This window comes from Strigops habroptila, chromosome 10 (assembly GCF_004027225.2).
Source record: "Strigops habroptila isolate Jane chromosome 10, bStrHab1.2.pri, whole genome shotgun sequence".
NCBI classification, from domain to species: Eukaryota; Metazoa; Chordata; class Aves; order Psittaciformes; family Psittacidae; genus Strigops; species Strigops habroptila.
In genome coordinates this window covers 37,118,728-37,140,277 of record NC_046359.1, presented here as the reverse complement: position 1 = coordinate 37,140,277, position 21,550 = coordinate 37,118,728, and the positions used below count along the sequence as shown (strand labels likewise).

At 39.7% G+C, this 21,550-nt stretch overlaps 1 protein-coding gene across 3 annotated transcripts in view; it reads right to left on the bottom strand.

Annotated features, from left to right (window-relative positions):
* RAB3GAP2 (RAB3 GTPase activating non-catalytic protein subunit 2) overlaps positions 1-20,787 on the bottom strand; it is a 42,082-nt gene extending 21,295 nt beyond the window's left edge. Inside the window, exons 1-11 of one of the 3 annotated variants that reach the window (XM_030500039.2) lie at positions 20,619-20,787; positions 12,135-12,202; positions 8,758-8,881; positions 7,171-7,252; positions 5,032-5,079; positions 4,837-4,912; positions 4,585-4,686; positions 3,402-3,501; positions 2,090-2,188; positions 1,115-1,263; positions 47-126 (exon numbers count right to left, since the gene is read on the bottom strand). In XM_030500039.2, the coding sequence (XP_030355899.1) occupies positions 47-126; positions 1,115-1,263; positions 2,090-2,188; positions 3,402-3,501; positions 4,585-4,686; positions 4,837-4,912; positions 5,032-5,079; positions 7,171-7,252; positions 8,758-8,881; positions 12,135-12,202; positions 20,619-20,727 (1,037 nt within the window). In that variant the 5' untranslated portion in view covers positions 20,728-20,787. The remainder of the gene's footprint in view (positions 1-46; positions 127-1,114; positions 1,264-2,089; positions 2,189-3,401; positions 3,502-4,584; positions 4,687-4,836; positions 4,913-5,031; positions 5,080-7,170; positions 7,253-8,757; positions 8,882-12,134; positions 12,203-20,618) is intronic. The other 2 variants (XM_030500041.2, XM_030500040.1) reach the window with 2 other exon arrangements.
* Between the last annotated feature and the right edge of the window lie 763 nt (positions 20,788-21,550).

Genomic DNA, 21,550 nt, shown 5'->3' with positions numbered 1-21,550 from the left:
CAAACCATTACGTAGCTACAACAAAAATATGTCATTATTTTATTACCTGGCAGCGTTAAATAGTGCTGAAGTCAGTTTACTTGCGACTGCTAAGGCAACATGAGACAACAGTGGCTGTGAGCTACCCTGAAAGAAAAGAATGAAGTGTTCAGAAAGGCAAGAAATAGATGTGAGCCACCCTGAAATAAAGGAACAAAGTGTTTAGAAAGCCAAGAAATAGTTCTTACACTGAACTCAACTGCAGAATAGTTTTTCAGGCCTCCTATGGACTTTCAGCTCAGAAAGCATAGCTTTAAGGCTCTGCAAAATTTTAATTCACTGCCCCCAGAAAAGCCATTCTGACATCTCTTTACCATTTCAAAATCCTCCTGCAAGTCACTGGTATGTTTGTCTGCAACAGAAGTTAAAAAAACCCTGTGTATGATTTATCATGGAGAGTTAGCTGGTGGATGGCTTTGGCATCCTTGCAAACATTAATGTAAGCAGTTTGGGGTTTTTTTTCATAAACATATTGGAAAAGCAAATACAAAATCAAAACTGTGATTCTGGCATTTTCAATCAACTTTCAGTCCTGTAAGGACAGCACACACGTAGGGTCTGATTGTGCAAGATACACAGCTACACTGCCATCCTTCTCCAACACAACACAAGATGACTGAGCGTGCTGCAAGTATTGTTAAGCCTAAGTCGCAGTTTTCTTCTACAAGTAGTAGTTTCGCTACATGAAATCACCACAGAATACTCAGGCCATGTGTGTACATGATCAAAGGCCTCCAAACATCCATAAGATGCATGTTTACACAACCTCAACATAACTTATTCAGAAACTTTAGGTTACTTTATCAGCAATAAATTAACAAATGAAATTAAAAAATACTTGACTAATACATTCATTTTAAGACAGAAAAAAAAGATTTCTCATTAGCAGGGACCTGGGGTAGACATTACTATCACATCTACTCCAGATCATTCGAGTTTCAGAAGATCAAGAAGATCTTCTATGCTGACATTTGTCAGCAGAAAATGAACATCAGAATACTTCAGAACTACCCATACAAAAAAAGAGCCTGATTAATCATTCACAGTTTCAGCAAGTCAGCTTTGTAGTACATACCTCCAGGGCAAAAAAGAAACCAGTGAAAGGATTGGATCCAACAGTAACATACTGAGACATAGCAGGTGGGCTGTTTTTTATAGCTGCATTATATCCACCTATATTGGAGGCAGTCTTCATTTGATCAAAAGGAGACAGTGTCATGATGCCTAACAAAAACATTAAAGTGAATGTCTTATACTTTCAGAATAAAGGCATGCAATTGCTCTAGAAGCCTAAATATATTCCTGCCTTCTTGACCGACCAGCCAACGTTCAGGGGGGAGGGAGGAGCCGCAGCTTTAACCACAGGAATTCCAAAGGACACAGCAGAAATAACCTGATGTATTTAGGTTAATTGTAAAGCATAGCTGGTTTGGTTAGAAGAAATAAAAAGTAAGTCGAGCTCAGCAGCAAAAACACATCTACCAAATTCACTTCACTTGCCTTGTTAGCCCCCTTCTGACATCTTCCCTGAAAAGGGGGAGAAGAGAAATGAAGCTTACTGTCCCCTCAGACCTGCCTCTCTGACAACAACCTGGGCTTCTGCAAATTCCTAAGGAGTAAAAGTCTTTGAGAGCCTAGAAGTCAGTTTGTCCTTTTTGGAAAGGTGCAATCTCAACTTTTAGTTTCTTCATGGGCTAGACTCTGGAAAGACTCATACCAGTCTGAACCTGCCTGCCAGACAATCCTTTAACCTGACCCTAATGGGAATAACCACATCTGATCTCGTCTCCCTTGGCTGCTTCCTACCAGACAAGAGAGGACAAGACAGCTACAGCTGTAACATCCTTTCTCCCCACAAGTGGAGAGGGGAGGCTCAATCAGACTTGAAGAGAAAGTAAAATACGTTTGATGATGGTTAATGACATCATGCATTACAACAGCCTTCTCCCACTATTTATTTCTATCCAACCAATACCACCCCAAATTTAAAAGCACAAAAGCATTCAGTTTTATTTAAGCCAAAGAGTTGAAATTAAACAGAAATGCTTACCAATACTAGCATGGTCAACAATCGTATCCACATCTTGCAAACCCCATTTCTTATAAGCTAATGGTGGAGGCTGAACATTCTCATTGCCAGATGCTGCAGCTGACAAAAGTTGATAAAACACAAAAAAATTCCTACTGAGTCAAAGACAAAAGAATAGCATAACAGAGGGGGGAAAAATTATGCAATCTGAAGCCACAAAGTAACCTAGTTTTAAATTAACATACATTTAATAATGAACTACATTTAATGCTGAGCTAAAATAGCCTTTTAAAATACTTACCTTAATGAAATTAAAACATTTTTAAAATAATTGAGTAAGATTGCAAATGATATTCCATCACAACTATATCTTGTGGTTGCAGAGAGCTTTGTTTTACCCGTAATTTATGGTTTAATATGCTGTATAATTTTAAAATGCCACCACAATGTATCTCTGTGGTCTGGGCATGTTTAAGTGGACCCTCCTGTGCCAAAGTACCTGCAAAGTCAGCACGTTCACTAGATCTGTAACAATGTGAGGTAAGAACAGTGGCACAAATAAAGGGATAATTGAAACTCTTCACCTGTTTGATGTTTTATCTTGCAGAACTGTAACAGCACCATACTTGTACAACCTACCACACAGTACTGTTATGTGATTCTCCTCTAACCCCAGGAAACTGACCCTGTTTCCAAATTAGAGTATAAACCAGGACTGTACTAAAAGAACAGGACCAAAGGCTGCACAATCAAACGCTCTTAGACATTAATACCGAGAGCAGTGACCATTACCAACATTATCATCACAGCATTATCACTTCCTAGAAAGTCCTCACTATCAAGAACAGCATTTCACTGACAGCAAAATCAGCATCCTGACATGTTAAGAAGCACCTTAGCAGCATATGCTGTGGGTTAACCCCAGTGGCTAAGTAAGCACTATACAGCTGCTTGCTCACTCCCTCCTAGTGAGATGGAGCAGAGAATTGGAAGAATTAAAGTGAGAAAACTTGTGGGTTGAGATAAAGACAGTGTGATAGGTAAAGCAAAAGCTCTGCACGCAAGCAAAGCAAAATAATGAATTCATTCACTACTTCCCATCAGCAGGCAGGTGTTTAACTGCTTCCAGAAAAGCAGAGCTTCACCATGCATAACCCTGAGAACATTTTCTGTAGAGGAAGAAGTTTCCTTCTATGCAGTAGATGCCTATATATTGATGGACAGACAAGGAAGCTCCAAATTCCACCTTGATTTGATATGTAACAAACATAATTTCATGCAATGTAAATTACTATTAACAGACTCAGAAATGAACATTTCCTCTTTAACGTACCTCTTGCGACCTGATTGCGACATGCACGAAGGGACTGAAAGAGGCTGAAACCATCAATTGTCACAATTGCTGCTGGGTACAAGATACTTAGTTCTTCATTCTATGGAAGAAAATGAAAGAAGGGAGAAAAAAATAAATAAGAGAAATCACTGTTACTGTTGTAACAGCTTCTTTTCCAGCTTTTTATACTATTAACTACAAAAAGATGAGGATTACATCCAGCAAGTTAATATCTAACAAGCCACAGGCAACAGACTAAGGCAAAACTACAGAAATTCAGTATTAAAACCATCCAATATGTAAGTTTAGGCACATATTATATTTTTATCTTCTTTCAATAACTTTTATGTTTGCTTAATATATTTTATGGCTTAGGGAGAAAAAACAAAAGTTACAGCAGCTTGTGAAGGCCACAGAGAAACAGGTTTATCTAGAATGCAAATACCAAGGTTTTATGAGCCGAATTCTGAAACTGGATTTTGTGCCTGAATTACCACTTGGGCACATAAATGCTAACTTGGTGATAGAAATTCAAGACTCCAATTCCTTAATGCTTCTGAATTTCAAAACTGCTCCCAAAACGTCATGTTAAATCACATGAGCATTTGTATAAAGCAAACTGGGGAATTTCTGTAACTTCCTTAGTTTTCTGCATAAAGCATGCCAACGCAGCCAAGAGCAAAGCAAGCTGGCTTTTCTGTTAAAGAGCTTGAGCTCTGCAAGAGCCTTCTCTGCAGGAAATACTCATAATGACATGCAGGTTGCTACAACTATCTCCTCTAAAGATTGTTTTAACTTTCAGCCATCTTCTCTGTGAAATAGTTAAGTTCTTATGAATGAGTACATCTAGCTCTTGGGCACCTGTCAAGTTGCAGTTTCTCCTTTCATCAACACATTATCATGCTTTGTGCACATAAATGAATAAATAGGAAATGAGTGAAGCCTTGCCTTGCAAGGTTGGCAGAGAAAAATAGTACAAATCTAACTAAATACTCCAAAAAATAAATTTGGAATCCTCAAATTACACAAATGATAATTCTCGAACAAGAAATCCAGAGTCTCTTGTTCTAAGGAACTGTCCATCCCACCAAAAGCTGGTAAAGGACATAGAGGATTCACAGAGAAGACTCCCTTCCATACCCCATAACACTGCCACTTCGCTTTTGAAATAATGTGACAAAACCTGTTCTGTGACACCAGGATGCCTGGGAATTTCATAGGTTCTGCACTTAAGCTGTAGGACTGGATCTTCGTTTAACAGCTGGGCAAGAAGCAGAACTCCACTCTGGAAGAAAAAGAATGATAAGCATGAACATTTCTGTCCCTTTTCTTATGTAAGGCAAAAAGCACTATCTGCAGGAACAGAAGTTTTATAGGCACAGATGTGTTTTACAGGCATAGATGTGTTTTACAATAGCTTGCTTGTGAAACATACCTCAGTGTAAAACCGAACATAGCCAGAGGTGAAGCCAACCACAATGCAGGTCCAGTCAGGACGGCCTGTGGAACTCCTGTTGCACAAAGATACACCACAAGTTACAAACAAATCCTGCTCTAAGCTGTAAACATTTAAAACTGGAACAATGTAAAGGGACTGATGATGCATATACATAAGAATATCAATCCTTACCTCTTCTGACTTGCCAATGGGATACACAATACACTACTCACACATTCACTAAAACAGAAAGATAAATCCAGTAAGCATGTGTTTTTTCTCCAGTTGTGAAATTTTGCTCTACACCAGAGATCTTACTAAGTCAGCATTTTAAACATTTTAAGACTCTATTAATGCAGCACACACTATATCAAATTGATACTAAAAAGTGAAAAACACTTCTTCATTTTAAAGGCATCTTCAATTACAAGTTCAAGAGTGCCCAGATAGATTGCAAAAGTGCTTATTACACTTTTGTTGTCTTTCATCATTCACAGACTGATTATTCAGCCAGTACTCTTCAGTAAGTACCCAAGTTAAATCTCACATATATAAAGGTATTTTTTCCTGATCTATAATGACATACCAAGAACAACCATTTAAAAAAACCCAACCAAACAAAAAAAACCCCAAAACAAAGAAGTGAGCCATAGTTCTCAAAATAAACTTTTGAATCACATTATGCAATTAGGTAGATTTTCTATCAATTGCATTTTACAATTTGAAAGCCTTTGAAGGGCTAACATGGTCTTCCCAGTTCACACAATAGCTGAGCATGCTGAATGCATGGCAGGCAATGCATGCAGAAGGCAAGCAGAAGAGCAGGCCTCAACATCTTCAATCAGAACTTATTGAACTATTACCATGAGAGAAAGTTTTACACTGTCTGGGGAAACAGAAGCAGTACAAAGGTTTTATGAAAGAGCATATAAATTCAAGATGACAACCCAAAAAGCACTTAAAGCACAAACGCCTGCAGTACTGTTGATTATTTGCATTTCAGGTCACCTCCATTCCCCAAGGAGTGATTAAATCATCAGCTAGACAATTACAGGAAAAAGGCTTTCTAAATGCAAGTTTGACATCAGCTACAATTCAATTACAACTTCAAAGCAGCGTTAAATATCTCAGTGGAATCTCATCTTCCAACAGCAAAGCTTGGCCACCACAGAACATTAGCAGTTGGAGGCAACTTTGAGGGGGATAAAAGAGAGGCAAAAAAAAAAAAGTCATGTCTTTTGACAACCTGATAGTAATTTATTATTTACCATATTACCATTCTTCCACAGATATAGAACCTTCACCTACAGGAAACCCTTGCAAACCTTAAGTCAAGCTGTAGTGAATACAACCATGCCCATTAAAGAAAGCTTCCTGTTCTGTATGGCAGTGCATCTCTTGGGCTGTAACAGTAGTACGAAAGAAAACCCCAAAACAGCCAAACAGAATTTCTTTTCCTTTTTTTAATAAAAGATGTCAGAGAAATTTCAGTGAAAAAAAATACTTAAAGAGATGCACATAAACCAGTTTAAATGTGTGGCAGCAGCAGTTAGGTTATGAGCTTTACAGATTGGAGAGAAGCTGATTAAGTCAACACCTCCCGCAGCGTAACAGAAGGTTGAAGCCAATAGGAAGCATGTGCAAAGGCAGACAGCAACTCAAGGCTGCAAACTTAATAACAAGATGCAAAATCCTCTTCCATATGGAAGGTTTGGGAAAGCATCTGTCTGGTTATTTGAAGACAGAGAGAGCAGAAATGTTGTATAAATACCAAATGTATGACCAAAGCAAATTTTCCAAGTCCCTAAACGACTTAGAGCCCAAAACTATTTCTGGATCAGAAAGATGACATTATACTTGCTTGACATTAAAAAAATGAAAAGTAGTACTTCTAAAACAACTTCACGTTTCCAGTTTCAACATCCCCTAACAACATTTAAGCCCTACTTTAAAAGTAGACTTTTTTTCCAAAAGGGTACTTTTTTCCCCCTCCTAGTACAGGAACTTATAAACAGCACCACAACTCACTTCTCAAGATGTCTAAATTACATACAAATACACTGACTTGCACAGGGAGGACCCCTGTTAATTTGTATGAACTTGTCCTGAGGTATCACACTACACATGAAGAGTGACCTTTGCAAACAATGTTTCTGATTACCCGGGTCACTCCGTTTCTGTTTTCAACATTCAAATCCATAAGACAATGAATGCACCCTGATGAAAGAAGAAAAAACCCCAAACGCCAAAACCCTACAAGTAAAAGGCACATGCTACTAATTATTAAACATGGAAATGACATTTTTATCACAGCTGTATTTCAACACCTACCCTTCTTCAACATTGAGAGAGCCACTCCAGCCAACAGCGTACTGCATTTCCTCTTTCCCCTTGTCACTGTGCTTCCATTTAGCTGCCATTAAGAATAAAGACACCATCTATAAAATCTGTTTTGCATGTCACAAATGTAGTTCTGTTCCTAATCCTTCCCTTCTGTACAATGGATGTACAATACACCCTACCACACTTAGCTAAGTACCAATCACAAACCTTGAAGACATGGAGCAAAACACGATTACAATTCTGAAAGGCCTGGTTTTGTTTAAAGAGATTTATGCAGTAAGATCTACTTTATCAACTTTTCAAAGGTTCAATTCATGAAACAGGGATCCTTAGGAGAAAAGCACCATGCAAGGGCACACTTCTTCTGGGGAGATTGCTGAAGATGAGCTTAAATTAACAGAAAATTCTAATTTTAACTGCCAAGAAAGACATGGGAATCTTACATTAAATTTGACAACTTCTAATCATCGCATCATATTCAAGGTTAGAAAACACTCTAGTTTGTTATGCACAGGGTGCTATTACAGCTGACATCTGATTGTTGAATCAACTCCCAAGTGCCAAATAAAGAAAGTTAGTGTTGTGTGCCATCTGTCTGACACCTAAAACCTGAGACAGGGACACTTCTGCTACTGTGTGGTACAGTTGCTACTGTGCAGTTGAGCAGAAGCAATTCTCCAGCAAGTGAGATCTTGGCAAGGTAAATCAACCCCTTATTCCTGATCCAGTAAGAACTTTCTGAGGAGTACTGCTATCTTTTTATTCTTTGTGAAAAATCAGCAACTAATCTACATTGGGTTTGGAACACACAACTTTACAGGGAATGCCAAATGCAGCATGACAACTCAATGCAATCTAGCTAATTATGCAAATGAGCTTCAAGAGCCTGGTTTTGTTCTCAAATGGTATAATATTCCCCATAGCAGGAGGTTTCACTTCTTCATGCTCATGCGCCACCAACTACAGCTGTTAACATCACCAATACCCCAGCACATCTGTAGACAGCAGCTGGCTCATCAGTGTTCATATAACACTAAGGGTACCTTTAAAAGCTCCAAGAGCCCTACTTTAGAGTAAAATATAAAGCTTCCCATTATTCAAGATGGAGAATAATTTTCTATCAAAGGTGGAAATCTCCAAAACAATCCACCTCAATATGCCTCCTCCAAGGGCCACTGGCTCAGTTAGCTCTTTCTTTTCTTCAAGGGAAAAGAAACATAAGGTCAAGTATTTCTTAACAGCTAAAATTAATATAAATGTTTGGGTTTTCTTATTGAGCACAATTGATGTCACTATTTCTGAGCATCTCAAGACAGCTGGGGAGTTATAGCATATATTAATTACATATGATAAAATAGTTTTCTCCAATCAAAATATAGCTAAGAAGTAAAACCAAAACAACTTACTTGCCAAGCAGTACCTAAAAAATGCATGATGTGTACTATAAAACACTCCAAAATTCTTGAAGGTATGTCTTGGGGGTGTAAGTGGATGGAGGAGAAACAAATCTTGTCCTGATTGCTATGAAATGTACCAGATGTACTAGCATATACACTTAGTAGCATGCATACTTACGCACTAAAAAGACTGCTTTCTGTTCATTAGCTATTACCATGAGGTCATTTGTTGGTGACAAGGACAACACACAATCCTGAAGCCAGTAATTTCTCTGGTTCTTGGAATTAGATTCCTCTTCTTCCTATAGGTAAAGCATTAGTCAATGTATGCAACAATTTTTAAACACAGAAGAACACGCAAGATTCATGACAACAGTTTGCCCTCAATACCAGCACTGAATGGACTGTTACTTATCCAGTCACTAGAACTCCAACTTGCATGAAAAGCCAAGAGAAATGCATCAACCTTGCACTAATTCTGTCTGTGTTTACAAAACAAAACCCAAAGTACTCATCGCTATACTCTACTCCTCAAAATCTTCTCCTTTCACCAACGAGACATTAGAAGAACAAAATTTAAAGCATTATTGTTATGGATTAGAGACTGGAATCTCTTTAGCTGTTCTCATCATAATCCATACTCAAAATGAACAATTTATCCAAGCTCATACACTGACCAGCATTAAGCAAACATATGCACACATGAAGAAAGTAGCTAAGGTGGCATTCACTCTAAAACCTCATAGTAACATGCAACAGGTTCCATATGCCTTTCCACAACAAGGAACTTACAAAGAAAAAAATTCATATTAAGAAGTGTCACGTTTTCAAGGTTTAATGATGGAGAAGTTTAGATTTAGATACCATCACTGGGTATAAAAGCAAAAAGATTGCATCTTTTTGCCTTGGAGCAACGAGTCAAATGTTTGACTGCAGAACAAGGTAGCTCCTGTTAACCATAACTCAAAGGAAGAAAGTAGGTAACAGGATTTGAGCAGACTGCTAAAAGGTCTCACAGAGATGATACTCCAGCTTTCTTAGCTCCATCCTCTTACCATGATCACAGCAATACAAACACCTTCCCTTGTCCAGTCTTTATTTCCATAGCCACCTACCCAAGCCTACATCTTCTTAGCTGTTCAAAGTATTACTCCATCCTCTAGTATTCCAAAGCAGCTATTCACAAATAAAAAACCCAACCACTTCAATGTGATCGTTTTCCAATTGGTGCAATTTATTCTCTTGTAAAGTTGCACTTGAAAATATACACATTTACTCCCAATTGAAAAAAATGCAGGAATAATTTGCCTATCATATTCTTAATCAGCTATTCATTGCATTTATCTCCTTTCATAAGGCTGTAGTGTTAAAAGATCACTTTGTGCACATAAGAATACACTGTCTATCCATCACAAGGTCTACATGAGCACACCACAAACATCCTGATAACTTTGTCCACGCTATCTCTTGAATTGTGCAAGAAGACAACCTATTTTCATGACATTTTTGTCTGCTGCTGGATGCCAAGTTCTATGGCAACAATTTTCCCCTAATTACTGGCATTTTTCAAGACTTCACAGAAAGGTGATGAAGTTGTCTGTGATACTCATGTTAATTTTAACTCCTCATGACAGAGGTAAATGTATCAGGTGCCAAAACACATAACCAAACCCCAAAGAAAAGCCTTATACTAAATTTTAATGCAGTGATTTTCAAACTGAGGAAAAAGAATCAAAAATGAAAGGCTTTTTCAAAGATTAAAAGGAATTACAATTTTATCTTAGACAAAGAATTTAAACAAAATTATATGTATGCATAAATAAAGAACTTAAAATTTAAAGGCATCAAATATGGCCATCTTACACTAGTGACAAAAATAAATTAAGGGTTAAAATAGGAAAAGCACTGCACTTGTCAAAAGAAACTCCTTTAAAAGGCAAAAGGCAGAAAGATTAAAATCAGCATTTAAGACATGATTTTAACATTATCATCCCAACAAATAAGCTAATATAAAAAGACACCTTGTGGAAGAACAGAATGCTTTCTCAAAAGTTGCTCTGTTCCACGAAATAGATACTTGACAAGTGAGTAATTCCAAGAAAAGATGCATTTTGCAGCAACTATAATGCAAATCATGAACAAACAGTTCAGAGTTTTAACAAGGGAATTCATTGTTATATTGTATTAGTAATTCTCAACTCTCTGTGCGACTGATGGACTCATTTTGGTGCGTGTTCAGATGTGCAGACTCATGTATTTATATGCTCCCAAGAGAACAACCCATTTGCTGTGGATCACAGTTTCTTTCTTTCTAAAGAGTTTGACCTGAAATCACTAGCAACTTTGGAGGAAAACATGTTAGCAGGAGGTCTTCAGCAAGAACGGAGTGAACTACCTGGCAGAATAGCTTGACATTTTAAACAAAAGAGTGAAAAATCAGGCAATTTCCATTTAGAATCTGCTGGTTCTATCAAATTACAACCTAAGTAAGAAACAGAGCGTTTGTTCTCTTCACTAAGGAAGTTACAAATATTACAGCTCATCTAATAGAGACGTGGCCCAAGAAACACACTCATGGCAATTACAGTGGAGCTGAATTCCCATCCGATTTAAGTTTTTATACACTTGTCATTCCCTGACATCAGCACCAGTGATTCATCCCTGCGAGGCATTATGCTTGCTTCAAACTGTTTGTCAGCTCAGCTGAAAGATCTCTTTGCCTGATGAAGTAGTTAGGAGGATCCTGCCCAACTCCTTAGGCAAACTTTCTGCATACGGAGATAAAGCCAGCAGACATGAGAGTTTTGTTAGCAAGGTGAGCTCTAAATTCAGTCTACCCTATCAGCAATAACAGGGAACTAACCAAGCAATTCTGTTCAGATGATTCATGCAGGTGCAGAGGATTTCTACACAGACAGCTCCCCTAGCACCTTACGCAAGGCAGCTGGTAGCTGTAAGTCTCAGCCTTAACAACAATTACTAGACTAGCAGTGTCATTCTTAGTTGAACTTGTTGGGCAGAGGCATGTTTTTCCCCCTTTAAAGGGCAACTGTGCTGCCCCATCCTACATATGTAATTTAACCCCTCCTATAACACCATCTGCACATCACAACATAAAAGAAGTACTATGTGATCATCAGCAAGATGCTTGTGTCAGTGGTTCATGATTGAGGAGGTTTTGATTTATATTGATTCATGGTAGATTATTGTAAGTCCCCTGCCATGCCCTACTTTCTCTGGCTAGTTATAGGACAAAAAAGATGCCCCCAGCTGCAGCAGCACAGAAAGATGTGTGTGTACTCTAATGAGAAAAAACCTAAAGAATACAAGAATATGAGTAATTATCACAACAGGTAACATCCAAGCTATACTTAGAAACAATTACAGGAACAAGGAACAAACAAGCTGTCACATTTGTAACACAGGTCAAGATCCTTCTTGCCTAGGTGATAAACATAGAGGCGAGAAAACCCCCAAACACCCCCCACACAAACAAGTGGAGAAGTCTTTTAGAATAGGTAACTTAGCAATGAAAACTCATCTGTATGAACTTACAGGTTCTTGTAATTCTGCTTCATCCCAGCCGCCCCAGTTACCATCTTCCCAGCTTGTGGATTTGCCTGCTTTAAGCAAAGAAAGATTTGTCACATGAGATAAACAGCACATGAGATACAGCATAAGCAATGAAAAACACAATCAGAAAGGATTGCTGGCAGTTGTTTTCCTTTCCCTGCCAATAAGTTCATTTATGGCAGATACTAAATGAGTTCTATAGAAAGAACCATGAAGTGGTAGAAATGGCTGTCCTGTTTCTCTGTATTTACTCCCAGTTTTGACACTACTGAAAAGTAATAACAGAAGATGCAACCTAAGTACAAACTGGAAACAGCACAAATTGTAAATTAACTCTGACAGACTGCATCTAGAGACCTGGGTAAGTAACACCTTACAGTGTTACTGTACCTTATGGTACAACACACCACTGATCCTTCAACAGGGCCTCTCTGCACTTTAGAACAAATTATTCAACCAAATCTGTCTTTTCTCGGTTTCTCACAGACATTTCAAGAGACAAGACATATTTCAAGGTCGATACAGCAAGCAAAGAGCAAGGGTATAAGAGGGGGAAACTCTTGTGTCCACTTGACAAAAGCTTTCTCGAGTGGGTGCAGAGACCCAAGACCTCACCACAAAATTAGAGCTTTAGCTTGATTTAGCTAATTACTACTACTCCAAACACAACAAAAGCCCCATCTTTTACATATGAGGCAGCTACAGAGGGAAAGCAAGGGGACAGCAGACTCTCTCCTGTCAGGAATACAGAAGTTTTACTACGTGGCATAAGATGATCTGTAGCACACCATAAGAACAACATATGCTCAACTTTATGAGAAACAGTATTTCTGTACATAAGTAAAATATATTCCTTTCCACAGTGGTGGATTTTGGTTTGGTTTAAGTCAATTGCAGGGTCAGTAGCAACCTAAGTTCCAATATCTGAAGGGGGTCTACAAGGATGTCGGAGAGGGACTTGTAGCGATAGGACAAGGGGTGATGGGTTCAAACTGAAAGAGGGGAAGTTCAGGTTAGATACAAGGAAGAAGTTCTTTACAGTGAGCGTGGTGAGGCACTGGCACAGGTTGCCCAAAGAAGTGATAAATGCTCCATCCCTGGCAGCGTTCAAGGCCAGATTGGACTAAAAACTCTGGTTCCTTTACCACCAAAGAAAGGCAGAATCCAGTACAACAAAACAGGAATGTGTATCCTGGCTGTTAAGGCAGATTTTTAAACTATTGTATGGCTAATAAAGACCAAAAAAATTAGCTTAAGAAAGAAACTTTCCACCAACGCTGTTGAGGAGGTATTTCAGGAGACTGTAAAAGACAAAATGCCCACTCCGTGAATAACCTGTGTTAAAAAGGAAAGGTCTGCGCCATCTACAAACCGGATGAGTCAGACAGTTTTACAGCATCACCATCAATACAGATCTGACTGCAGTTATTTCAGGCATAACTATATACGCAACCAGCTTCCAAGGGTCACAGTCTAATCTTGTATTTGGGGTTGGGAATTCTCCAGTGTGCAAATACATGAAGGAGAATTACGCCAAATACTGTTGAATACAAACCACGAGAAGAAAATAGTAACTAGCGTCGATGTTTAGTTGAAGCTAGCTAATGAAATCCTACTTCTGTTTGCATTTTATTAGCTCAAAAGGCAACAAAATCTCCTTCCTGTAAAATCCATGAAGGAAGGAAGTCTGTCGGTGTGCCGCAGCCCAGAGAGAAACATAACTACATCCAAGAAACACAGTCGGGGCCACCGGCTTCCCTACAGCACAGAGCAGACCAGCCTTCCCAAGAATCTTCAGGCACTTCAACTCTGAGACTGAACATGCAACATAAATCTTCAGCCATAAAGAATCCTGCTGCCTCTTTGTGAAAAGCTGTATTTTCCTGGTTATCATCTTCCTTGGATAAAGCAAGATCAATAAAAAAAAGGATGGGAAAAATGAGGTAATGGTGAGGCACAATCCTAGTGATAAAGCTGCAGAGATCTTTTAGAACTGTGACCTGCTTCTGCAATGCCAGCAGAAGCTGTCACTGTCAGCCTGCAGAGACTTGCCCTTGCACCAGCACCTAGAAAGGTTGGTCAAGCCAGAGGAGACACAGGACTCAAGCACTGTTTACAATAATGATCTTAAGAAATACCCCACCATTTCCTTTAGTAACATTACAGATCAGAACTAGCAGCTGTGGAATGTAACACATTATCTAGTGACCAATACCTAAACAAGCCTGAAACAGTTCTTTACTTGGAACATGTTCATTTTTTCCAGTGCATTGATGGGAAATCAAGCTTTCCTGTGCAAATCTACATTTCCATTCATCTCTGTCTCCGACTAGCAGCAGATGTCTGGTAAACAGGTCTCCCTACTTAGATAAAGCATCAGCAATATTCCAGATTATGTGTTACTGCAGAGCTTGCAAAAATAGAAGTTCATCTACTGCATCTGCAAGAACAACTTTGTTCTTTAATTTGAAGCATCTTGCATTAAAACTCCATCATCAGCATATGTGAAACTTCAGAGCTGCTTTAAATGCTGCACATGCACAGCACTGGTGTTCATGTATAAGAGAATTCAGTTCAAGCACATTTATCATAAACTTAATACCCCAAAGAACAAGTCCTACTGATAAGCATGTTTTGTTTAAAAGACAAGAACAGAAGAGAGAGAAATGCTAGCAACAGATCTAGACCAATTAGGTCTAACTGGCATTTAACAGCACAAATCCAATATAAAAGATGTTTTTACCCAATCTAAGACTTCCTCCCCAAACTGCAGAATATATGTATCTGGGCACAGAAACCTGCCAGCATCCTCCCTTGCAGAGCAGCACGATGACCTGGGGCAGGCAGCAGAAGTCTTTCCCACTTGCCCTCACATTCCTGTTCCAGCTCTACGCAGCAGGTTACCAGAGGATGTGCTAGATACGGGCTTGCCCAGAAGAGTCTATGTTCGCCCAAGTGGGAGAGCATGTGTTGATAACTGCACCACAAAGGTCAAACTACCCCTACCTACATCAATCTATAGCTCTAAAACAAGCAAGTTTATGTTCATAGATCTTTTTATAGATAGATACAAAAAAATTTCATATAGAAGTCAATAATCTATCCTCAACAGGTTTTACATTATTTGCCATAAAATATCAAGCTGCATCAGTCAAAAACTAATAGGTACACTCTTTGTACATATAAAAATGATAAAACCAAGTCATGCATTAATTTGTTTCGCATCTTAATGTACTGGGTTTGGGTGAGACAGGGTTAATTTTCTTCCTAGCAGGCAGTATGGCGCTAGGGATTTGTGATGACACAAACACACCCATGGTGTAGATATTGCTGAGCAGTGTTAACACAGCATCAACATCTTTTGGTTTCTCACACTACCCTGTAGCACGTGGGCTGGGTACGTGCAAGGAGTTGGGAGGAGACACAGCCAGGACAGCTGACCCCAACTGACCCAAGGGATATCCCATGCCATATGGCATCATATGCATATCATATTTATCAGCATACAAAGCTGGGGGAGGAACTGAAGGGATGTTCAGAGTGATGGCACTTGTCTTTCTGAGTAACCATTACACCTGACGGAGCCCTGCTTGGGTCCCTGCTGTCCCAGAGATGGCCAAACACCTGCCTGCTGATGGGAAGTGGTGAATGAATTCACTGTTTTGCTTTGCTTGCATGCAAAGCTTTTGCTTTACCTATTAAACTGCCTTTATCTTCAACCCACAAATTTTCCCCACTTTCACCCTTCCAGTTCTCTTCCCCACCCCAGTGTAGGGAGAGGTGAGCAAGTGGCTGTGTGGTGTTAGCTGCCTACCGGGGTTAAGCCACAACACTTAACTGCATGTGTGTAGTTTGGTTGGTTCATGATCTTGCAGCTTGTTTCCCATCCATGCTTTAAGAATTTATAAAATTAATAAGCAATCATTTCTTGCTCTATTTATTAAGTGGAAGAGTTTCGGGGGAGAGTTTCTACGTATATTCACTGCAACTCTGATACCATTTGATTGCATAATTAGAGAAGAAATAGAAGCAGTTTCTTTTCTCTTCAGGCCAAGGAATTGTAGACATAAAGTGTTCTTGCTATTCAGTCATCATGAGCCATTTATTCCCAAAGCTCCTCCAGCATGGGGACTGACAAATACATTAGTTTTTGCCAGCATTACTAGGAAGTCCCTTTTGAGACCAGTATCACATTTGTGTTATGACTTCAGACATCCATAAGTGATAAAAAGAAGACAACACTCCAACTAAGTTAGCTCACTAATCTGAAAAAGAAACACCTGAGCAACTTCTCATCCTTTAGATGGTCACAATTGCTTTCAACAGAATAAAAGATGACTAAATTAAAACCAATCCAGGTACTACTGAGATTCTTTAAAGCAATGCTGCAGATTTCCAAAGCTTACAGTTGTAAACTCCAAAAACAAAGTCTGAGGTACCATATGGAAAAAATAAACCACCAGGCAACTCTGTGATGCTATATGGCACAGAAAACAAGTGAAACAGATTGCATCCAAAACACAGTATTTCAGCTTGCTTTCAGGTGCAAGTAATAGCTGAAGTTATAGCAAGAAGGAAGGAAGTTTATACAGTAAAGGAGGTCCTAAAGCAGCAAAACGCTCAGGTTCAAAGATAATTTGGACAAAGTACTCTGAAACCATTGTCATGTGCATTGAGAGCATGTCATTTAATCTTTCCCATATCCCAGAATGTATTAACAATTACAGATGTAGCACAATTCAGGTACAGTGCACATTTTTTACACTATTTTATACGAAAGCTGAAAGAAAGGAATCTTATATGTCTATAATGCCTTCTGGAGAGGGAGGATCTGATTACAGAGGCAATAAAAAGAGCTTGTCAGAAGGTTCTTCAATAAGAACATACCAAATTCTGTAAGAGGGATACAGAAATAGCTGGGAACAACCCTACTGCTAAATGCAATAGAGAATTTGATTTTGTAATCTATCCTTTTTTCTTTGTAACCTTGTTTGCAACTCTGAAATAAAAAGCCTGCCTGGCCTTCTGTGTTTCTGAATGAAACTAGTTGGTTCAGATAAAACAAAGTGTGCAAGCACAAGTCCAAAGATGCTTAGAGCAGCTGGGCTGAAGGGCACCTTTCAGGATGCTGCCAATGCAACAGGGCTGGATTTTGGAAAAGAGCTTCTCTGCCAGGCTTAAGCCAACATTCCTACTGTAAAAAGAAGTCGTGAAGTGAGACCTTATAGCTCTGAGCAACCCTCCAAACCAGGGGGTTGGATTTTGGTGCAGCTATATGCTGTACCATACACCACTTGGAAGTGACCAGCTCATTATCACAGATGCAGGTACCATTGCTCAGGACCTCCAAGGGACAAGTTTGGGTTTCGATTTTTGGGTTTGGGGTTTTTTTTCTTATCCATTTCATTTAGGTAATGGGAGACAAAAACACTTTGGAACTAAAAATATCTGCGCATCAGGAAAGTAATGAGCTTTTGAAAATCCTACTAAGCATGGAAAACACTAAGTTATGACTCAAAAAAAAGTAACTAATTTGTTAATTGAAATATACTTTAACTAAAAATATTTAATGACCATTTATTTTCCTAGGGTAGCCAGTATTTTTCATGTAACTATGAAGTTTGTATACTAGTGAGTTTCAAATGCAGCAGAACGTAACAAACACACTCAAGAAAAATAGTAAATAAAAGGTGCTGGTTCTCCCGTTTAAAACAACAAATACTTAGAACTTTGACACGTGTCTATTGATATTTATATAATTACATAAATATCACATACATAAATATTACAGTACATTCTGCCAATGGAACAGTGTTTATTACAGAATTCCCTGATAAAAATCACTTTATTTATATCTTATTTGGTTAAAAATATTTGCCTTGGCTCTTTGGGCTACAAAAGTGCAATACGCACTTTTTTAAACCAACCAACCAACCAACCAAAAAACTTGCTTGGACATTTTTTTCTTTCCTTGGTTCACAACTTTACAAGCAGAGATTCATTATATGTTCTCGCACTTCATTTACAGCAAAGAGTTCTTCCATGTGAACAATGTAGAAGTCAAGGTGCACGCCAGTCATCAAAGAGAAAGGGAGTCATTTTGGACTGCCATGCAACAAGTCATTTGCTTCCTAAGAAAAATGAATGGATCAGTAGGTACGTGAAAAAAATAGAGTAAAAGAGAATGAAAAAGTGAATTAAGAATTTCCAACCACAGCAATCACTGCGTGGGTGCAAGCCCATGAGACTGGCAGGAACTGCAGGATCCATCTATACCATTTTATCCCAACCTGAGATTCAGAACCCTGCAGCTTTGCTATCCAGATAGTCAAGCCACAAAGCAGCAGCAAAGCAGACTGGAAGAAACAGTCCCAATGGGCAAAGAAGCTCCTGTTCCACACAGCCAACACACTTTTTTCCAACTTAGGATACCTCCACAATTTACTTCTTTCTAACTTAAGATACCTCTGCAAGTTGTAACTGTTTCTCCCTGTCAAAATTGAATACACCAAAGATTTCTGCTTCAAAATGACTAATGTTCCTTTATCCTGAACCATGAAAACAACTGTGATATCAAAAATCACAGGCACAAATCCAAAAGATTTCAAACACTCTAAATGAGCACTATTTTGAAAAACACTCGATTCTGACACTCTGTGACTGGATGAGCAAGTACAAAAATAGTCTAGAATACAGCCAGCTCATTAAAATGAAACAACAGCACATTTTAGAACACACATCTTCTTTGCTTCTATCATTTTTGTCGTTTTGCACACACCAAATGTTTTCTCTCTTTACAGATGCCATTTGCTAAATCCACTCCAACAAAAGTATCCAAAAGTTACCTTACACAAACTTCTCTCACATTTACCACCAAATACAAGAGACATATTTTCATTTCTTTCATGACATACTTTTAGAAACACGAACCCATTACAATCTTTTGCTTTGAGCTTCACTATTCAAGAGGCACTAACAGGACCCTACTGGTTCCAGATTCACTCGTTTAGATACAGATGATACCAAAAAGAAAAGCTGTATGGAATCTGCATGCATTATCAGAGCCAAACAACACGCAGTAGTACCAGCAGTACATAACTTTTCCACCCTAAGTTTTGGACAATGAATACTGGCTGTGTAAAATTCTTCCAGAGTTACTTCCTTCCAGGTGCATTTCAACAACAAAGTAAGTGAAATTCAATCTTGAACACAAAAAGAAAGCAATAATAAGGTATAACTATGTGCATGCAGAAGTTTTAGTGGTAAAGTTAACTAGCTGAACATACAGTGTACTTTTAAAACTTTTTCACAATCGTTGCATCATCTTTTTACCAGGACCTGTATCACAGGACAAGGGACAACAGTTTTAAACTGAAAGTGGGTAAATTTGATTTGAATAGTAGAAAGGAATTTTTTACAATGAAGGTGGTGAGACGCTGGAACAAACTGTCCAGAGAAGTTGTGGATGTTCCATCACTGCAAATGTTCAAGGCCAGGTTGGACGATGCTTGGAGCAACCTGCTCTAGTGACAGGTGTCCCTGCCCATGGCAGGGGGTTGGACTAGATGGACTTTAAAGGTCCTTTCCTACACATCCCATACTATGATTTCCCCCTTTTAATTCCCCAAATACATTTTAAGCTTTTTTAAACAAGCACTTTTTGCTTTCTCTCATAGCTCTGTTTACAGCAGTGAGGACTTTACAAACATCCTCATTAACCTCTTCAAACAGTTTCCTTCAATGCTGTTGACAGAAAGCCAAAACATCAACCAAATACAGTTAAGACAGTACAGGACTAACAACATACAGGCCAGCGTTTCATTTCCCTGGGCATGGATCTGTTGGTCCTTCTTCTCTGTTGAGAATACAGCTCCTGTGCTAGACAGCTCAGCTTTCACTGTGCATTGCCTGACATAATAGAAATGAGGTCCACAACTTCAGTCTGTAGTTTCTGTAGGATTTATTGCCTTTTAGTGGAAGCTGCCAAACTACATCTTTAGCATAGGTTAAGCAAACTTTGCATCGTTAGAGAACCCTGCACATACAACAACTGCTACTTTTACTACATCTTCAGACAACTGCAGTCTGTTAGAGAGAATATTACAAACTTTCATCCCGAAGTTTGCTGCACCCGGGGTGCGTGGCCACAGAGCTTCACCCACATGCTACAGGATAAGGACTGACATCTGACAACACCTAAAACTTACACACACCACGAAAACATGAACCTGCAGCTGAAGACACGGCACCTGTAGGACACCCCCCCTTTACACCCCTATACCACATTAAGGACGCCGAGCAGCCGGCTACCCGGGTTACTCTTTGCACACCCCTGAGAGGTGGGAACGCTCAGGACAGCGCGGACAAGCGACACCCCCCCGGCCCCGGGTCAGGCAGCCCCGGCCGTGGCAGCAGGCAGGCCCCCGGCGCACGGAGCAGGGAGGGGAGCGGCGGGGCGGGACTCACCGCTGTCCCTGCCGGCCGCGGCGCTGCCCTGGCGGCGGTGCGGGCACAGGAAATCGCGAGCCGCCTCCAGGTCCTGGAAGTGTCCGAAGGGAACCAGGGCGCACGACATGGTGGTACCGGTCGTACCGACACCGGTGCCGCCCAACCCGGAAACGCTCGCCGACTTCCCGCAGGCGCGGCGCAGGCGCGGCGCGGAGTGATGGCGAGGGCAGGAGGAGGGCGGTTCTGTGTGTGATGGGAGCTGCGGTGGGAGCGGGGGGACTGGTGATGGGAATGCCGCCCTGCGTGTCCGTGTGCTGCCCGTCGGGCCGGCGGCTGCGTGGGGACCGTGGGTGCTGGTACCACTTCATCACCCAGGCCTGATGGTCATTGAATCAGCTGGGTGGCAAAAGAGCTTTAAGCTCATCAAGTCCAACCGTTCCCCAGCACTGCCAAGGCCACCACTAACCCGTGGCACTTGAGACAAGGAAGTATGAAATGAAATATAATCCTTTGGAAATAAGAAAATTTAGTTTTAAGTAACTTGAAGCTTGGTGGCTTTGTATATAACAACAAAACTTTCCAAACCTAAAAAAGCCCAACCAAAAGAACGTAATAAGGGTCCTTGTATAAGATAGATCATTGTAGCTGACATAGTTTTAGAACCTTACGACCTTCGTACAAAATTTATTGTAACCAAAGCAGGACTGTAGCTAAAGGGTATCTGAAACCAGCAGATGTTCAGGAGGTACTGTAGCGAAGTTAACTGATAAGTAGAAGGACGAGGAGAAATCACTTGCTTATGTATGTCAGTGGTGTTACCGAACTAATTAAGCTGGTGTAAGCATTTATCTACTGCACATGCTTCAAAGACTTCCAGAACAAGAGTTCAAGGCACGGCCAAGTGATGAAGATATTGTTGGAAGAGGTAAAACAACCACCAAAGACCACTA